The 17,469-nt window shown below is 43.0% G+C and overlaps 1 protein-coding gene across 2 annotated transcripts in view; it reads left to right on the forward strand.

The window, feature by feature from the left end:
• Positions 1 to 17,469, forward strand: part of Sh3rf2 (SH3 domain containing ring finger 2) — a 104,084-nt gene that overhangs the window by 58,781 nt on the left and 27,834 nt on the right. For both annotated transcript variants that reach the window (XM_050162792.1, XM_050162784.1), the window contains one exon: positions 2,020 to 2,343. In XM_050162792.1, the coding sequence (XP_050018749.1) occupies positions 2,020 to 2,343 (324 nt within the window). The remainder of the gene's footprint in view (positions 1 to 2,019; positions 2,344 to 17,469) is intronic.

Consider the following 17,469-nt stretch of genomic DNA (forward strand, 5'->3'; position numbering starts at 1 on the left):
AGAAGAAAAAAGCCAGTTATGATGTCACACACTTGTCATCCTAGTTCTGGGGAGGTGGGGACAGGTGGGTCCCTGCAGCTCGATGGCCGGCCAGCCAGCCTCATTGGCAAACTTCAGGCCAGTGAGAAATCTTCCTTAAAATCCAAGATGGGCAGCCCCTGAGGAGCAATAGCTGAGGGTGACCTGTGGCTGCCACATACACACACACACACAAGTGTATAAATCAACAGTCAGTCCATTGGCAATAAACGACATCGAGGTTGGTTCGTACTGTTGGCAACTCTGAATGAAGCTGTGGGTTGAGCATACATTTTTCTTTCTTCGAGTAATTACCCAGAAGTGGGATTGCTGGATCAGATGCTAAGTGTGTGTTTATGAGAAACTGCCAAACCGTAACAGGAGCTTTTAAAAGAATAAATCAGGTCATGTCACTCCTCTACCCAGTCCTGCCAGGAGCTTCCTGTTACACTGAAAATAAGTCAAAGCCTTCTGAGCCCTTGTGCAATCGGGTGCCTGCCAGCGCTGTGGTCTCCCCTCCCTGTCTCCTCAGCTGCTCCCGTCCATCTGTCTCTACTTCTCTCTGCCTGTCCGTATCCTTGTTTCCACACAACCAGCTCTTCCTTGCCACTTGTCTCAGCTTAAATGCCACCTTCTCAGAGGCTCTTCCGTGATGCTCCCCCACCAGTGTGAAGTGGCCGTGTGATGTGGCCGTGTCCCCGTGCTGTCCCTTTTACACTGGAAGACGTTACCACCCCAGCTTCTTGTTTACTAGTTCACACAAGGGCCCTGTCACTTATCTCACTCCTTCTGGACCTCAGCTTTCTTGTCTTTGAAATGGACTTTTTTTTTTAAGTGCACTGGGGAAATGACTTAGTAAAGTACTTGGTGAGCCCCAGGCCAGTGAAAGATGCTGCCTGGAAAAACAAGGGGAATTTCCCCTGGGGAACAAGAGCAGAGCTTGACCTCTGCACGCATGTCCACAAATGTGGACGCAATAACACTGATCACCTGTTTGGTGAGTTTTTCACAATGTGGCAAGTTTTTTTTTTTTTTTTTAGCGAAGAATTACCTCTTTTTCAAAGTCTTCTATCTCAGCTATTTTAATCCTCCCCACATTGTCATTTAAAAAGTTCTTAGATGGATTTTTTTTAACCTATCTAGCTGGATGTCTAAATTAGAATGCGACCTGTAGCTTTGCAGAACAACTGGCAGCATTGTAATAATGGAAATTACACTAATCATCTGATATTGAAGAATTGACTCATAGAGACCCTCAGTTTTTTCGACAGATTTCCTATTTCCAAATGCTGTAAGCCCACGGGGGCCCTTAGGAGTAATGAGTAGAATGATGGGGGAGGCTACAGTGACCCTGCAGCATGGCACCGGGCTGACTGGTGCCAGATCAGACACACCATTTCCAGAAACTGTGCTAGCTAGCTGCTAAACAGTTGGTTTATCGACACACTACACACCAGGTCTTTTGCATCCTTTTTGTTTTGTTGGTTTTTTTTTTTTTTTACCTAGCTAATTTACCAGAACAACTGACATTAGAGACAAAGAACTGGAAATGAAAGGAAAGGAAAGGAAAGGAAAGGAAAGGAAAGGAAAGGAAAGGAAAGGAAAGGAAAGGAAAGGAAAGGAAAGGGTGTCTACTATGTCTCAAAGTTATCAAATGTTTGTACTTCAAATGTATAAAAGATATAATTTGTTATTATATTGACAAAAGGATGGCCATCTCAGTCATTTACTGACCAAAGGATAGCAGCCATTTCACCCAGCTGACCAAAGGGTAACCATCTGACCAACCACTGACCAAAAAAAGGTCATCTGACCAGCTACTGGCCAAAGGATGGGTATCTCAGCTACTGACCAAAGGATGGCCATCTGATCCAGCAACTGACCAAAGGATGGCCATCTGAGCCAGAATCTGAGAAGCTAGCATTGACTACCAATGAGTGGGAGACTTAGCTACTGTACTATATCAGAGAGTAACTCTTATCCCTCCTCTTATCTTTGCAGCCAAACCTCACAGCAAGACACCTCCTAGAGAAGAACAAAGGGCATCAGTTATCGCGCACAAAGAACCTGTCCCTGATGTCCTCACCATCCAGAGGCAAAGCAACCAATACACCCACCCTCCGAAAGAGCCCTGGGTCCAGGAGGAAGGGATCTGGGCAGTTCTCCATCACAACGGCCTTGAACACACTCAACCGCATGGTCCATTCTCCTGAAGGTCACCAGATGGTGGAAATCAGCACCCCCATGCTCATCAGCTCTAGCAGCCCCTCTGCATTCACTCAGCCTGGGGACAAGGCAGACTTCCCTGCCAACTCTGCTGTTCAGGTAGGGAGTAAATCCACTGGGACCTTGGTGGTAGGCGAGAGAGCATCTCCATGTCACAAGCACTGCTGGGTGCTAAGTACTTGCCAGTCTCAGAATACGTGACTATTAGCTAAAGTCATGTATGTTGTCAGATATTTGTGGTCCCATTTTATTCTTAGGCGTCCTGTAAGTTAAATATTATTATTATTATTATCATCATCATCATCCCTACTTTACAGGTAAGGAAACTGAGAGCTTAAAGAGTTAAACAACTTGTCCAAATCCCCATATACTTTTCATTTTTCTGTTGCATGATAAACATGATTGCCTGTTCATCATAAAACTTTCCTCTACGGAGATATAGGTAGACACTTTTCATGACAGGGTTTTGGCATAATGTGAGACACGCTGTCACATCTGTGATAGCCTGGGCATCACATGGAAAAAAAGCAATGGAACCTGTGGATTAGCAGGTGCATCTCAGGATAACGATATAATTTGTGGGTTCAATGCCCATTTCTGCATTTTTCCTTTTTGTAATTTCTTTAATGCAAGCCCCTTGCGCTAAAATGGTTAAGAATTTCAAGATGGCAATAGCATCGCATTAAGTCAAATGATGGCCCCCAAGGGACTATACAAGCTCCACACCCATAGAGCCAGCTTGGATGCTCTCACAGTGGGCACCTCATGAGGCAATGGGCACAAAGCACCCAAGGTAAGGATGTCTGCACATGTTCACCTTCCAGACAGCACTTGCTCTCCATACAATTTTTATTATTAGCCCTGCTCACCAAGATGCTAAGAAGAGATGAGCCAAAGTGAATCGCAGCAGTTCAGAAGTTGAAGTCTTTCTGACAGCATGTGGCTATTTAGGCTGAAGGGCCCTTTAAGAGATGAAGGAGGAGAAGGATGAGACAAGGTAATTAGGAGGAGTGTGCTGGGTGCACAGCTAAAAACACTCTTTGGAACCATGCATGTGGCAACTTGAAGGGACAAACTTCAACTCGCACGGGTGTCTTTTTTATTTTTTAAGAAGCTGTAAATCTTGCTTTTAAACATGAATTTCTACCTTGGGATTAAATGGCTTAATTGGACTCTAATCCCTTTATAACAAGACATGGAAGAAGGAGAAAGTCAAGGGCTCCTCAAAGACCTGTGAGCTGGTCTGCAAGGAAAACAATCAGCTCTCTTAACACACTCTCTGACACCACTGTCTGAGTGGCTAAGAGTGTAGTTTCGCAGGTAACTGATGTAACTGAACCCCCACCTGTACTATCCTACTCTCTCACACACACATGCACACACACACACACACACACACACACACACACACACCGTATATGCTCTCCTTATTTAAAGAAATTCTGACATGCATCCTAAAGCCATTTTTGTATCTACGTGCTTTCTGCCCACAGTTGTTCTAACATACACACACACATACACGAACCTGATGAATCTAAAACAGGAACCTGATGACTCACATGAAGCCGAAAAGTCAGAAGCATCTAAAGCGTTCTTTATATAGAGGCCTGGGTATATAAGATGCACCCACACTCTGGGAGCTCAGCTGGGAGCTGGCTCATCAAAAGATGTATCCAAGAGACATGTTCTCTGTGCCTTTGAAATCTTTATTCCTGGACGTTTACTTCATCTGCTGAGAGGATGGACCAGAGTGGGAGAATTCCAGTAGTACTCAAAACAAATCTTATTTCTTCCAAGTATGCACAGAGAATGATAATTCCAAACCGCAGCATTCATGGGAAATCACTGGGCAGTACTGATAGGTTTTTGTCGGCGCAGATGGTTGTAAGTGGTGAATATTTCTGTCTAGGTGGCACAAGCGTTGTCCAAACATATTCAGAAGCCCCATGTACAAGGTTATCCAAAGATAAGCGGGGCACTGAACAAAGTCTCTCACTTCCTTTTTCCTCTGACATTGCTGAGGGGCTGGGTTGGATCTAGCCCAAGTTCTCCCTGTCTTCCCCACCCCGTACCCTCACACAATGTTTAGACCTAAGTGGGTATTCAATAAATCAAAAGATCAAAATATTTTTCTTAAGTATCTGGGCAGGTGGTAATCTATACTGAGGGAAACCTGAAAGGGAGAACTACTTTCTTGTAGACCTCAAAGATTACTGTAACTCTTTCAATTAATAAATGTCCGGAGTGTGTATAATGTACTGATAACCAGGGTGAGTGAAGAGATCCTGCTACAAAACAAAGGCAGTGATAATAATCTAATCGAGTAAACTGTAGCATGGGGGTCATGGGGGACGGTAGAAGAGGAGAGGAGAGGAAGGGAGGGAGTGGAGGAAACATATTAAAATTAATGGATAAATAAAATATTTTAAAGTTTTATGAGATATGGGTGTATAGTTAGATGATAGATAGATAGATAGATAGATAGATAGATAGATAGATAGATAGATAGATAGATAGATAGATAGACAGACATGCACACAGACAGATAGTGATAGATACAGGTGAACAGATACATGATATACGGTTATGATACACAGGCCTAGTCTCCAAAGCCCTGCTCTCCATACTAATGTGGTAAGAACCTTTGTAGGGGAGTTATAAAATCATTTTACATTAAAGAAATTAAGAGCCCAGAAGAAAAATCATTTGGCCAACTCCTCATGTAGAGTCTGCCTTGATCTTAATAAGAATTTCACTGTCCTGTCAGCAAAGACCTCCTGAGCATCAGCATTAAGCCAGTGTAGTTTATCTTAAGTTTACATCCTCTCTTCTTGGCTTTCCTCATCTGTCTCCTGTATGACTACACGACTTTCCATCACTCTTTTCTCCACATACCTCCCAGTGGAAAATAATCCCCCTGCCTTTGTTCCACCTAACGGCCTTCATTGACTGCCACTTTGTTCCTTACAGACTGCCAACTGTGACCAAGCATTCACGCTGTATGTTGCTAAGGGCATCAAGAAGAAGTTGTTACCAAGGAATCCACTCAATGGCTAGCCATAGCGGAGACCAGGCTCTCTAAAGTGGGATAAGGACCCTGGTGGCCCCCACGCTGCCTTAAGTGGTATAGAGACTCGGAAATTAATAAACACAAAAGAATAGGCTGAATAACTCATTCCTTTTACAGCGCTCCATGGGGTGTTAGAGGAAACCAGGGTCTCGGCTCTGTTCCAGTCTATATGTAACACCCCCCAAGCACTGGCTACTCAGGAATAGCCAGTAAATAATGAAAGGGGGAACCGCCTCAGATTCTGTAGGAAGTTACTGCCTCACTTCTAAGTAGAGAAATACCATGTTTCTACTTTGTTGTGTGGTAGTGACTCTCTAAGTCTTATAAGCTATATCAATTCTATGTTCACAGAAGAAAAGATGGAAAAATGTTTGGGTATTTGATTTAAATTTTCCATATTTATAGAGCAGCAAGCTAATAAAGGTATATACGTATATAACTATGAAGGTGGGATTTCTAGTACAGATTACATCATGCTGATCCCAGGTGAATACGTGTGTAACCAGAGCATGCACGCATGGCTGTCCTGGAACACACTACATAAACCAGACTGGCTTTGAACTCACAGAGATATGCCTGCCTCTGCCTCCCAAGTCCTGAGATTAAAGTGATCACTACGCCCTGCCAGGAATAGCTAAGTATTAGTCTATAATGTGACTATGTAGTAAAAGGTCCAGGAAAATTTTTTTAGAGAGTTTGTAAACCTATCCAGCTCCCACTAATAAGACAAAAAGGAGGTCGAATAACAAGAAGTCATTTTACACAGTCAGCCTAGAAGTCATCCCAGTTAAGTGTCCTGGTTCCCTCTGTGAAGAAACAAGACTGCAATTGCCCGAGTCTTTATTAAGGTACTGTTACCTTCACACCCAAAAGCCAGAGCAGGGGATTGCATCTTCTCAGTGTCTTCATGTCTTCCTACCTGTAGGAAACCACGTGCCAGCCCTGGGTACTCATTGCAGTACTAGCCTCAGAGATACACTAAACTATGGGCTGGAAACAGCTGTCCTTGAAAACGACTCAGTCGAACCTGAGCACTTGGAGCAGGCTCTGTGGAAGCTTTGGTGGAGAAGGTCAAGTCAGTGTCTTGGCACTAACACACTTAACCTTAGCGAGAGCCTGGGCATTCTCTCTAGGACTGTTACTTAGGAAGGGTACCTCAGAAGGAGAAAGAAAGCGCATGACACATAAGTTACGGAAGAAGTCCTTCAGTGACACAGAATTTCTATGGGAGAGTCACAAGCATAGGCCCTCACTGCCCCTGTAATTCAGGCTGTGGAGCCCCTCTCAAGCCTGTCTGCCACACTCACAGAACAGTGAAGCAGTCTCCTTTTCGGCAGTAAGAGGTCCTGCTCCCTCGGCATCTCTCCTCCTCTTCTTTTCTCTCCATCCCACTTCCAACTCTGTAAGTTCCTTCTTAACCTCTCTCTTCCTATATGTCAAACCCAGGGTAGTAAAATCTCTATTAAAAAAAAAACTTTACCCCCACCTCCTACAAACAGCTCTTTGGAAATCCCTTTTTGCCACCTAAATAGTCATTGTTGTGTCCATCCCATGCCGCTTTCTTAGCTCTGGACCTCGTCTTTGCCTAGTCTACTTTCCCGGCCTCTGTATTGACCTCCTAGAACCATGCTCAATCACAAGCCTCACCCTGCCCAGCCACTCTTGGAATCTCTCCATTTTTACACTTATAACTTGATAATGAGTGTTTTCAATTTTAAATCCCTAATCGCTACTGGTTCCCAGAAGCCCTGAGGAATGGTAATATCTGTAGTTTAAGTAGTCACTAAAAGCCAAAAACCATAAGAGACTTTATCATGATAAACAACTGTTCAGAGGAGATATTGATGTGTGCCTTTAACACCCAGCACATTTCTGGGAGGGAGAGATCACATAACTTGTTCCAAGGCTAGAGCCTACATCAAAGTTTCTTCCCCTAAAGATTTCATAAGTATGGTACCATAGAGTGTCCACAATCTGGCTACAATATACCTTCCAGAAGCCCCGGCTCGGTACAGTCATAAACATGCATGTACACTAGCCCAATATAATATGGAAGGTAGGGTCAGTCCAGATGTGGTAGCACTCATAATCCTGGCACTTGGGAAATGGATGCAGGAAAATCAAGAATTCATTGTCGTCCTTGGCTATACAATACATTTGCAGTGAGCCTGGGACTGACTATATGAAGCTTTGTCTCAAAACATAACCACTTGCACACACATTACAGTAATCTTCTCAACACCCAAAGGGCAATACATACACAGCCACCTCATTCCTTTTTATCCTTGCACCCCTCACAAAGGCCTGAGTTATTCTGGACAATGAACATATTTTGTTAGCGAAATAATGCAATTCCCTCCTAAATGTATTTCTGCTTCATTCACCTGCTTCAATCATACCCATCCCCTAAATCCTAATTATATACTATTTCTTCAAGGAAGCTCCTGTCAGTCATCCTGTGTCTCTCCTGTGTTAACTACACACTATTTACCTTATTGTTATAAGCAACATGTTAGAACATGTAACATCATCTCTGTATAATTTAACATATAAAGACTGTGTGCATATATCTTATTACATTGCCCAATAGGTTGAAAGTTTCTCAAGGGTGGGGATATTGTCTTATACACTTAAGTCACTGTAGAATAGTCAAAGCCATCTCGTCTCTATTATCCAGACACCATAAAAAGAAAGAGAGAGCAAAGGCAAGTTAGAGAAATATAATTCCCCTCTCCACCTATGCCAGAGGGACAGCAGCAAGTCTAGGCACCGTCTCTGAGTTCCTAGAGAAACAAGCCAGCGTGTATCTTGAAGAATTCTGAGATATACAAAAGTGACTCCTTTTAACCCTGTATTTGGAATATTATGAAGTTATTTCTATAACTATTATAAGTCCAGATCCATTCTATGGGTGTCTCATCTTCCATTAGGGTCTCTCAGTCCAACATAGTGCTCAGGGCTGCAGGAAGGGTGGTTTTTTTACTTAGGATTAAGGTAATTTCCCCCTTGGAATGACTCTATTAATCTGTCTCCTCTTTTCTCTCTCTCTCTCTCCTCTCTCTCTCTCTCTCTCTCTCTCTCTCTCTCTCTCTCTTTCTCTCTCTCTGTGTGTGTGTTTGTCTCTCTCCTCTTTTCTCTCTCTTTCTCTCACTCTCTGCCTGTCTGCAAACTTATGCTTAACAATCTTAGCTAACTCCACCCAAGATAATTTACAGAGATAAATGATGCTAATATTTCTAAGTTACTGTCTCCCCAATACAAATTTCATTCATTCCATGATTCTCACTCAACAAGTCCACATTCACAAACGATGTTTGTATATCACATTAGAATTGTGGGTTCTTGAGGAATTGTAGGAAGAAAGAAGTCTGCATTGAATAGACACCCTCCATCAAACATTCTATTACATACTATCATTATCTGTCCAGAATACCTTTTATGAGTCTTCATGGGTACTTGAGATCTGTTTGTTAACTTTTTGAGAACATGCCCCTTGATAAAGATATTTGACTCCAGGTTTTTATTATTAAGACCAAGTAGAATTCACACTACAATATATCCTTAAACTAGTCTTATGAAGTATCAGTTAACGCCTTAGATGTGATCACTGACAGGCATTTGAAAATAAGAAAGGAATGAAAGCCCCACTTGTCTGTTCCACAAGAGCCCACAGGGTGAAGGACAAGCAGGGTGGAGGGCAAATAGCAATCAGTGCTGAGTGAAGAAGCCATGCCAGCCCTGGACCCAGACCCCTCTCCTCATCCCGGGCTGAGGCTTTAGACAAGTCAGTAGCCATGTTGAGCTCCAGTCTCGCATCAAAAAGAGAGTGTGCTTGGATGATCTATGTGGGAGCTTGTGCCTGGAGAAAACTGATTCCCCCTCTCTCAGCAGCCATTGACCAGCCTTCATCTAAGAATGGAACATTGTAGAATTTCCCCTGTCCACACTGGGTGTGTGGACAGACAACCTGTTGTTGAGGTTTTGTAGGTGCAGCTATCCAATGCAATAGGTTCATCCCTGGACGCATGTACATTCAAGAAAAACTAGCTAGCCTCCATAAGTATTAGTTATACAGAGAGAGAGAGGTATAGATGCAACAATAATAAAGAAGAGGTCATGAATTTTGAAGGGGAGTTGTGGGGGGTGGGGGGACATGGGAGGAAACCGAGGAGCCCAGGAGTGGGAATAATATAGACTCGATGCTCATGTGTGAAGTTCTCAAAAAGAAAAGATAAAATAATTAAAATATTTAATCTTTCAATGAGTATACTCTGATTCACAAGGTTGCTGGGAAAATCAAAAGATAATAAATATAGAAATAAGTACTTGGCTCTCAGTTTTATTGTTGTTTAAGTTTTCAAAGTCAGATTTTCTTAGTAACAAGTTACCATATTGCCATCCAGCTTTTGCTGTGCATTTTTTAACTATTTTAAATAAAATTTTTCAAATCTATCTAAAAATTAAAAGAATATTATAATGAGCCCTCTCAGGCCAATTTCTCCCCCTACTCTTCCTCCACCCGACTTTTTCATTGAATAAATCGGAGCCCAGACTTCAGGTCAAATTATCTATTGTTGTAAATGTGTCTTTTAAGACATTTTAGCACTATCATAATATTACCAAACAGCAAGCAAAATTGTCTTCTATATTTTCAATATTCCATGTCTGCATTTCTACTTTGGCCTTATAAACATTCTCCTTGGTTGATTTATGCAAATGAGATGCAGATGAAGTAAAAACTTTTCATTGGCTTTATACAGTTCCCATGTTTATTTTCTCTACACACTAACTGGCCTCCTCGTCCCTTGCACTGTACATGGTTTCGTTGTGTTGTTAACAAAGAACTAAGCCATTTGTCCTCCTGGATTCAAAAAACCCTGGATACTGCCAGTTGCGTCTTCACAGTGGTTTTTGATTCTTGTTCGCTTTGTTTTGCTTTGTGTTTCATGTAAGTCCATGCTTCAGGATTTATCCACATAAGCAGGCTGTATTAGGGCTTTATTCTTTTTTATGGCCAAAATAACACGCCAGTGTATGGAGCTGCCATAGGATTTAGTCTACCCGCCCATGCTGATAGGCATTTAGACAGTTTCTATTTGTCTGTTACCAATGATAATACTCCTAGGAGCATTTGCAAGAAGCTTCTGTCTAGGTAATTTCCACATGCATATAAACCTAGGGATGGAACCGATAGTTCATATAGTGGTTCTCTTCCACAAGATTCTGTTTGTGAAACTATTTCCCAAAACGAGTGCACACTTTACATTTCTACCATCACAGCACAGTGACTCCAGTTTTTCCAGTTTTTACCAACATGTGTTTACTGTCTGTCTTATGGCCCATAGCCACCCTAGGCTATATCAAGCATAGTATCTCATTGTAAAATCTGGTTTGTATGTATTTGGTTTTCCTGGGCTTTGCTTTTTGTTTTGAGGTAGGATCTCACAGGTTGGCCTTAAACCCTCTATCCTCCTGCCTCAGCCTCCCAAGAGCTGAGATTATAGGTACAAGTCACTGTGTCTTACTATAGTTTTAATTTGCAGTTCTCTGATGATTAATGACATTGGGCATTTGTTCATAAGTTTACTGAACAAGTATTCTTTGGAGAGAAGCCTGTGTGTGTGTGTGTGTGTGTGTGTGTGTGTGTGTGTGTTGTCCATATGATAATTGGGTCGTCTCTTTTTTTTTTCGGTTTTTTCGAGACAGGGTTTCTCTGTGGTTTTTTGGAGCCTGTCCTGGAACTAGCTCTTGTAGACCAGGCTGGTCTCGAACTCACAGAGATCCGCCTGCCTCTGCCTCCCAAGTGCTGGGATTAAAGGCGTGCACCACCACCGCCCGGCTTGGGCCGTCTCTTTTTAACTGAGCTGGCTTGGGCCGTCTCTTTTTAACTGAGCTGTAACAGAGCTCTTTACATAGGCTGCAAATAGTCCTGGATCAGATATATGACTTACAATTTTCCCCATTCTGCAAGTTGTCTTTCCGCTTTCTCCACAATATTCTTTAAAACACAGAAAATATTTCTGTTGTGATGGTGTCTAATTTAACTACTCTAGGAAACCATCGACTAAACAAAATTTAATTTGTCTTCAATGGTGTTTTACAATTTTATCTTTTACGCTTGCGTCTAGGACCTGAGTACAGTCGATTTTTGTATATATTTTGAGGATGGAGTTCAAATTTATTCTTATCATACAGATATCTAGTTGTCCCAGTGGCATTTATTGAAAAGGTCATTACATCCCCATTTTGTTAAGTTGACACTCTTGTTAAAATTTAAATACTTATCACACACACCAAACAGCTAGGAGAGATGTTTGATTGCATCTCCTTTCCAATTAAAATGTATTTATATTGAGCTGTCACCAGCCTGCTCCGTCGGTTATCAAGCTCCCCATCCATCTTCCTACCCAATGATTTGAACATCATTTTCTTCTGGGTGGCAAAATGGTGACACTCCAAACCCACCCTTGCTGCTGGGTTTCTATTTAAACTGCGACACTTCTGTAATGTTGACTTCTGCTTCCCAGAGCCCCTCGTGTGTCACACAGCACACGGGGTGCTTACACACTGCATCCCACTCCTGTGTGTCAAAAGCTAATAGACCAGAGACTCCAGAGCTCATATCCTTGACCCCCATTTGTTCCCGAGCATTCTCTATCTCAAAAACAGGATTCATTTCTCACTGATGTCCTGCCTGGCATGTTCGCCATAACTGAACCGCTAACCCTTTTTCCACTAGCTGCTGCCAACTTTGCCCTAGCTGTCCATGCCCATCTTCCTGTTTACATCCTTACCGTTGCCCTCGGGCTGGCCCAAGTGGCCCGGGTTCCTTGGCTGTGTGCTCACTCCTTTACCCTCTCCAGGGTCTAGTTTCCACACTTGGGCCAAGACCAGGAGAAGGAGGCCTGAGCTTGTGCAATCCGGAGAAAGAAATGGCTTCAAGGTTGATGTGGGGGATGAATGATGACCTTTGTTTTCCAAATACGGGTTCGCATACTAGAATTGTGTTGCCGCGTTCGGAAGCAAAAAAGGAACATAAATCAAAGTATACAGGCTGTGGGAACATACAGTGAGAAAGGGCTCCCATCTCGTGAACGGCTGGGTTCGGCATACTGAAAGAAAGCATTGGAGCAATGATTCTCAACCTTCCCGGTGCTGACCCTTTCATACAGTTCCTCATGCTGTGCCTCACTCTGCCTCTACTTCCTGCCTGGCTCCTGGCCAATCAGTGTTTTATTAAACAAGTACAACCCCCAACAACCATAAAATTATTTTTGGTTTTACTTCATAACTGTAATTTTGCTATGGTTATGAACTGTAACGTAAATATTTTTTGAGGCTAGAGGTTTACCAAATGGGGTCGCGACCCACAGGTTGAGAATCACTGCCCTAGAGGCACCTATGCATCCGTTACTATTGGGTTTGGGTTTGGCTTTCAAGTTTTCTTATTCAGAAAGGTACATAAGAACTAAAAGTAAAAGATTTGACTCAATCAGAGTTTCTTGCCACAGTTTTGTCATCTAACAACTAGAGGACATTGAATTAATATGATGAGCCCCTGTGTTCTCATTTGCAGAACAGGCTGTCTTTCCATGAAGGGTCTCTGCAAGAGTCTGCAGTAGTTCAACAAGCTGTAGCCATTGTTCTTAAAAAAAGCAGAATTTTAAAATGCCATGACATTGAGACTCAAGAGATACCTAACATGTTCCCGCCAGTAAAGAGAGGAGGAGCCTAAATCTTGTTTTACACGAAGGAAAACTGGCATGAAGTAGTCCTTCCTTGACAAACTCAGGCCTCCCTACTCTTCAAATAGACACCAAATTGCTATTTAAAACAGAAATTTGGGTCCTTTGGTATACCATGTGGTGCCTGGCCCTTGAGCTGCATGGTCCCAGGTGGCAGGGATGATCATCTGCACAAGAACCATGATGGATGTGACACCAATCAGACCTAAGAGGATGGAATCCTCTTCAGTATGTGGCTCTCCAGGCGTGCATCCCGTCCAGGTCTGTGCCTACAGCTGCTGAGGTGACCATGATGTTGACCTGACAGAGAATGATGTGGCTCAACTACCTAACAGCACATTCTGAGGATAGACCCGGAGGGAGGAGCTGCTCCTGTCGTGCAGTTTAGGATGGCCTCCTACATAGTTATGGAGTTGGGATCCCTCCTCTCTGCTGCTCATACACACCTATACAAAGACAGTCACATCTGGTTGTTCCAGCTACTGCAGTGCACACAGGTGAGGGTCAGAAAGGATTCTTACCCTGAGACAAAGAGCAGTGAAAACCTTGGGGCTTTGGGGTCTGTAGACTGAGGTTTCTGTCTGGCCCAGTCCTGCAGACTTTCAGTCCCAAAGAAACACACAGAGGCTTACATTATTTATAAACTGGTTGGCCTATTAGCTCAGGCTTCTTATTAATTCTTATATCTTACATCTTAACCCATAATTCTTGTCTGTGTTAGCCATGTGGTTTAGTACCTTTTCATCTTGCTTCCTCTGTGTCTGGGTGACAACAGCAGACTGAGCTTTCCTCTTCCCAGAATTCTCCTGTTCTCATCACCCTGCCTCTACTTTCTGCCTGGTCACTCTGCCTCTACTTCCTGCCTGGCTCCTGGCCAATCAGTGTTTTATTAAACAAGTACAAGAAACAAATCTTTATAGGGTAAAATCATTATCCCACAGCACTCCCCCTCCTTTTTTTAGAACAAAAACTCTGAATCAAATCTAGCTTGTTTAGCTTCTTCCTGACCATTACCAATACAACTTGTAACCAGCACTTTAAACAAAGAAAAACATCCATAATCCATTTTTTGGGAATGCAGGCATAGTTTTCCAGGCTACTTCCTGCTGATTGGGGGTGCTGATAATCTTACAGGGACCTAAAGAAAACTTTGAATTATGATCAAATCCTGAATGGAATATTCTGTGAGGCTTGATCATCTCAGCCAACAGTGTTGAAACTGTTCTGGATGCAGAACTCAAAGAAAACTCCAACAGAGGTTCTCTGAAATGTTGGATCATCTGAACCATCTGCTCCTATTGGAGATTCTTCAGGGGTCTTCCTTGATCAAACCTGATTTTTCTTAGTCCAAAATGAATCCACAGCCTCTCATTTCCTGTGGAAACAAAAGCAAAACCTCTTCTCCAAAGTAACATACCTTTTGACTTAAATTTTGAAGTCAAGGCATTTTCAAAATATATATGTTGGATTAATCCAGAAGCATTTATAATCAAATATCTTTTAGCAGCTTTTACTCCTTCCTCAGCAATCAAACAATTTAAAAACAACACAATAACATACAGTATCCAGACTTTCTGTGTATTTTTCATCTTTGCGTGACTTTATTTTAAACTCTATTTCTTAAACCATAATTCTTGTCTATGTTAGCCATGCGGTTTGGCACCTTGCTTCTTCTGTGTCTGAATGACTGAAGACTGAGCTTTTCTCTTCCCAGAATTCTCCTGTTCTCAACGCCCCATCTCTACTTCCTGCCTAGTCACCCTGCCTATGCTTCTTGCCTGGCTACTGGCCAATCAGCATTTTATTAAGCAAGTACAAAAAACAAATCTTTATAGGTAAAGCCATTGTCCCACAGCAGGGGTCACTGAGATCTGAGAAGGGATTCAGTGTTTCTTCCTGAACTTTTTCCTCAGTTTTCCATGTACAGGAAACAAGGTGTGGATTTAGAAATAGGAACAGACCCAATTAATGTCCCCTCTGGTAACGTTAGTAGGTCAAACCAGGAAGCTAGAAGCGTCCTCCCTCCCAACCCTTTCCCAGCCCTGTCCCCAGGGCTGATCCATACAGACCAGCCTTGCTAGGAGTGAGTGTCCTGGGCTGTCCTCATTCAGAGGAACGACCTGCTGGAGTTGGAACGTGAGGGCTTTTAGAAGCCCCTTTGCTTCCTTCACAGGCAGTGATCATTCCAAAAGCACAGGGATCTGATTTGGTATTCTATCCATGTGTGCCCTGGAACCATTCCTCTAGCTAAACTCAGACCTCAGCTGTAATTCCACATAAACCCATGCAAGGAAAACCAAAAATACACAAAGGAGAAAGGACTTCGGGAAAAGGAGATGAAGGCTGTGGTAGGGCCAGCTCCCTGTCCATCATTCTACACACACACACACACACACACACACACACACACACACATCTTTGTCTGTGAGTCCTATCCTCAACTGGCAAGTGTCTTAAACCAGAAAGGAGCCCTGTTTTCCCTTACCGCCTGTCAGTGGGTCAGTCTGTAGAGAATTGTTAGGTACCCACTGTGTACCGAACACTTGAGCCACACATGATGACACAGCAAACAAGGCGCTTGATTCACTGCCCTTAGGGAAGCTCCAAGCTAGGAAGGTAGACGCATATTTAGTATTAAATATTGGTCTCAAGGTTATAAGTCTGCAGAATGCTGTAAGGTTTGAGGGTGAGGCATGGATAACATCTGAGATGAAGGGTCAAACTGGTCTGGAAGGCAAGAAGGCTGCCTAGGGGAAACAGTGTTCAGGTGAAGACCTAGAGGGTATAGCAATTAAAAGGCAAAGGTCCTGCTGCAGCTTTCCCTGACCAGGTTCCAGCCTCCGAGCAGTGCATGGCCCCTGCTGCATAGTGACTGCTGTTCACTTCCACCGCCAGCCCTGCCCTGCTCCCCAGGGTCCTCTAGAGAAAGCCTTTCTGGTTTCTGGTGACTAAAGCGGGTTTGGTAATTAACCCTGTTTGCTTCCTTGATTCAGCACTTCTCCAACGAGTGGTTAAACTTTACATCATCCTTTGCCCAATTAATCCTGGCCGCTGAACCACTAAAGAGACCTAGCCCTGTCTGGGTGGAAGAGGGAGTGGCCCCACCTGAACCTCAGCATTTTCACAGAGATTCATTAACTGTGAGGCTGAGTTGCAGAGCTCACTGACATACAAAGGGACCTCAGACTCACACACCTTGCCTCTGTGGAACTGGTCACCCTCTTGTGGCAATAAAAAAAAAATGTCTCCAGACACTATCAGACATCCCCTGAAGTCAAGAGTCATTCCCAGCCATCAGTCACTGACGTGCAAAGTATAGACCAGACGCGTGACTAATATGAAATAATTAGCAGCTAAGGAGAAGCCTGTGTGGAGACAAGTGCCCTATCTGAACACTCCAGCAAACCATGCTTCTCAAACACACACTGAGAGACCGTGGAGGCTTTGGAGAAACCTGGAAGTTTACAAAGGTTGTGCAAATAGGTTTGCCAGTGTCCTATCCCTGGGCATGTGAAAGCAGACTACCCCAGGCCTGAAAGAAGCTGGAAGAATCTAAAGACTGAATCACCAGTATAGGTCCACTTTCCGCTTCAACTCAACCCAGAGGAAAAGGGACTCATGTTGTGACAGAGTCACTGCTATGATCCTAAACGCCACCTGCTCAAGGTGTTGCTAACAGACAGTATCGCTTCCATTTTAAATAAAGGAACTGCAATCCAATAATAGTTCAAAATCATTCAGTAGGTACCCTCCCAACATTGGATCAGAATCCAGGGTTGGCTCTCTTCCGAGTCTTTCCCTACACCAGCAGCAGAAGTGGGAATCTCGACTGTCCACAGAAATGGTTTAAGAATGATTATTGGGAAGTAGACAGGCATGGAGAGAAGAAATAATGGGGTTGATTAGTAATGTCTGTCATGGCCCAGGCATATGAAAAGAGGCACATATGCTGTTGGACATGTGTATAATCTAAGATTCTGTAATTCTACAATGACTGTTTGTCATTTTTGGGTGGCTGTGTGGAATTAAGGGTACACCCAAGTTTGTTTAACAAACAAGCCACTCTATGCAGGCCTTGTTCAAATGTGAAGTTCCTAAAGGGAGTGAGACAAAGAAGGGACATGACTTTTATTGTTTCCATAGAAAAGCAAAACCTGTTCTCCATCACAGCCCTGGGAACAACTTAATTTTACTTTTGGTAAGTGACAATATCTAAGAAAACAATAGAGAAAATTCCAAGAAAATGGGGCATTTTAATAATTTTTTTTTTTTTAAAGAAATTGCCCATTGTATTTCAGAGTCCAAGAATAAGAGACAAAATAACCAACTCCTTTTCCCTCTCTTCTCACCTCAAACAATCAAGCCTCTAGTGGAAAACTGGACAGCCTTGGTGCATAATAAATCCTGTTT

The sequence above is a fragment of the Alexandromys fortis genome, unplaced genomic scaffold (genome assembly GCF_014885135.2).
Source record: "Alexandromys fortis isolate MF-2015 unplaced genomic scaffold, M_Fortis_MF-2015_v1.1 scaffold_17, whole genome shotgun sequence".
Taxonomy (NCBI): domain Eukaryota; kingdom Metazoa; phylum Chordata; class Mammalia; order Rodentia; family Cricetidae; genus Alexandromys; species Alexandromys fortis.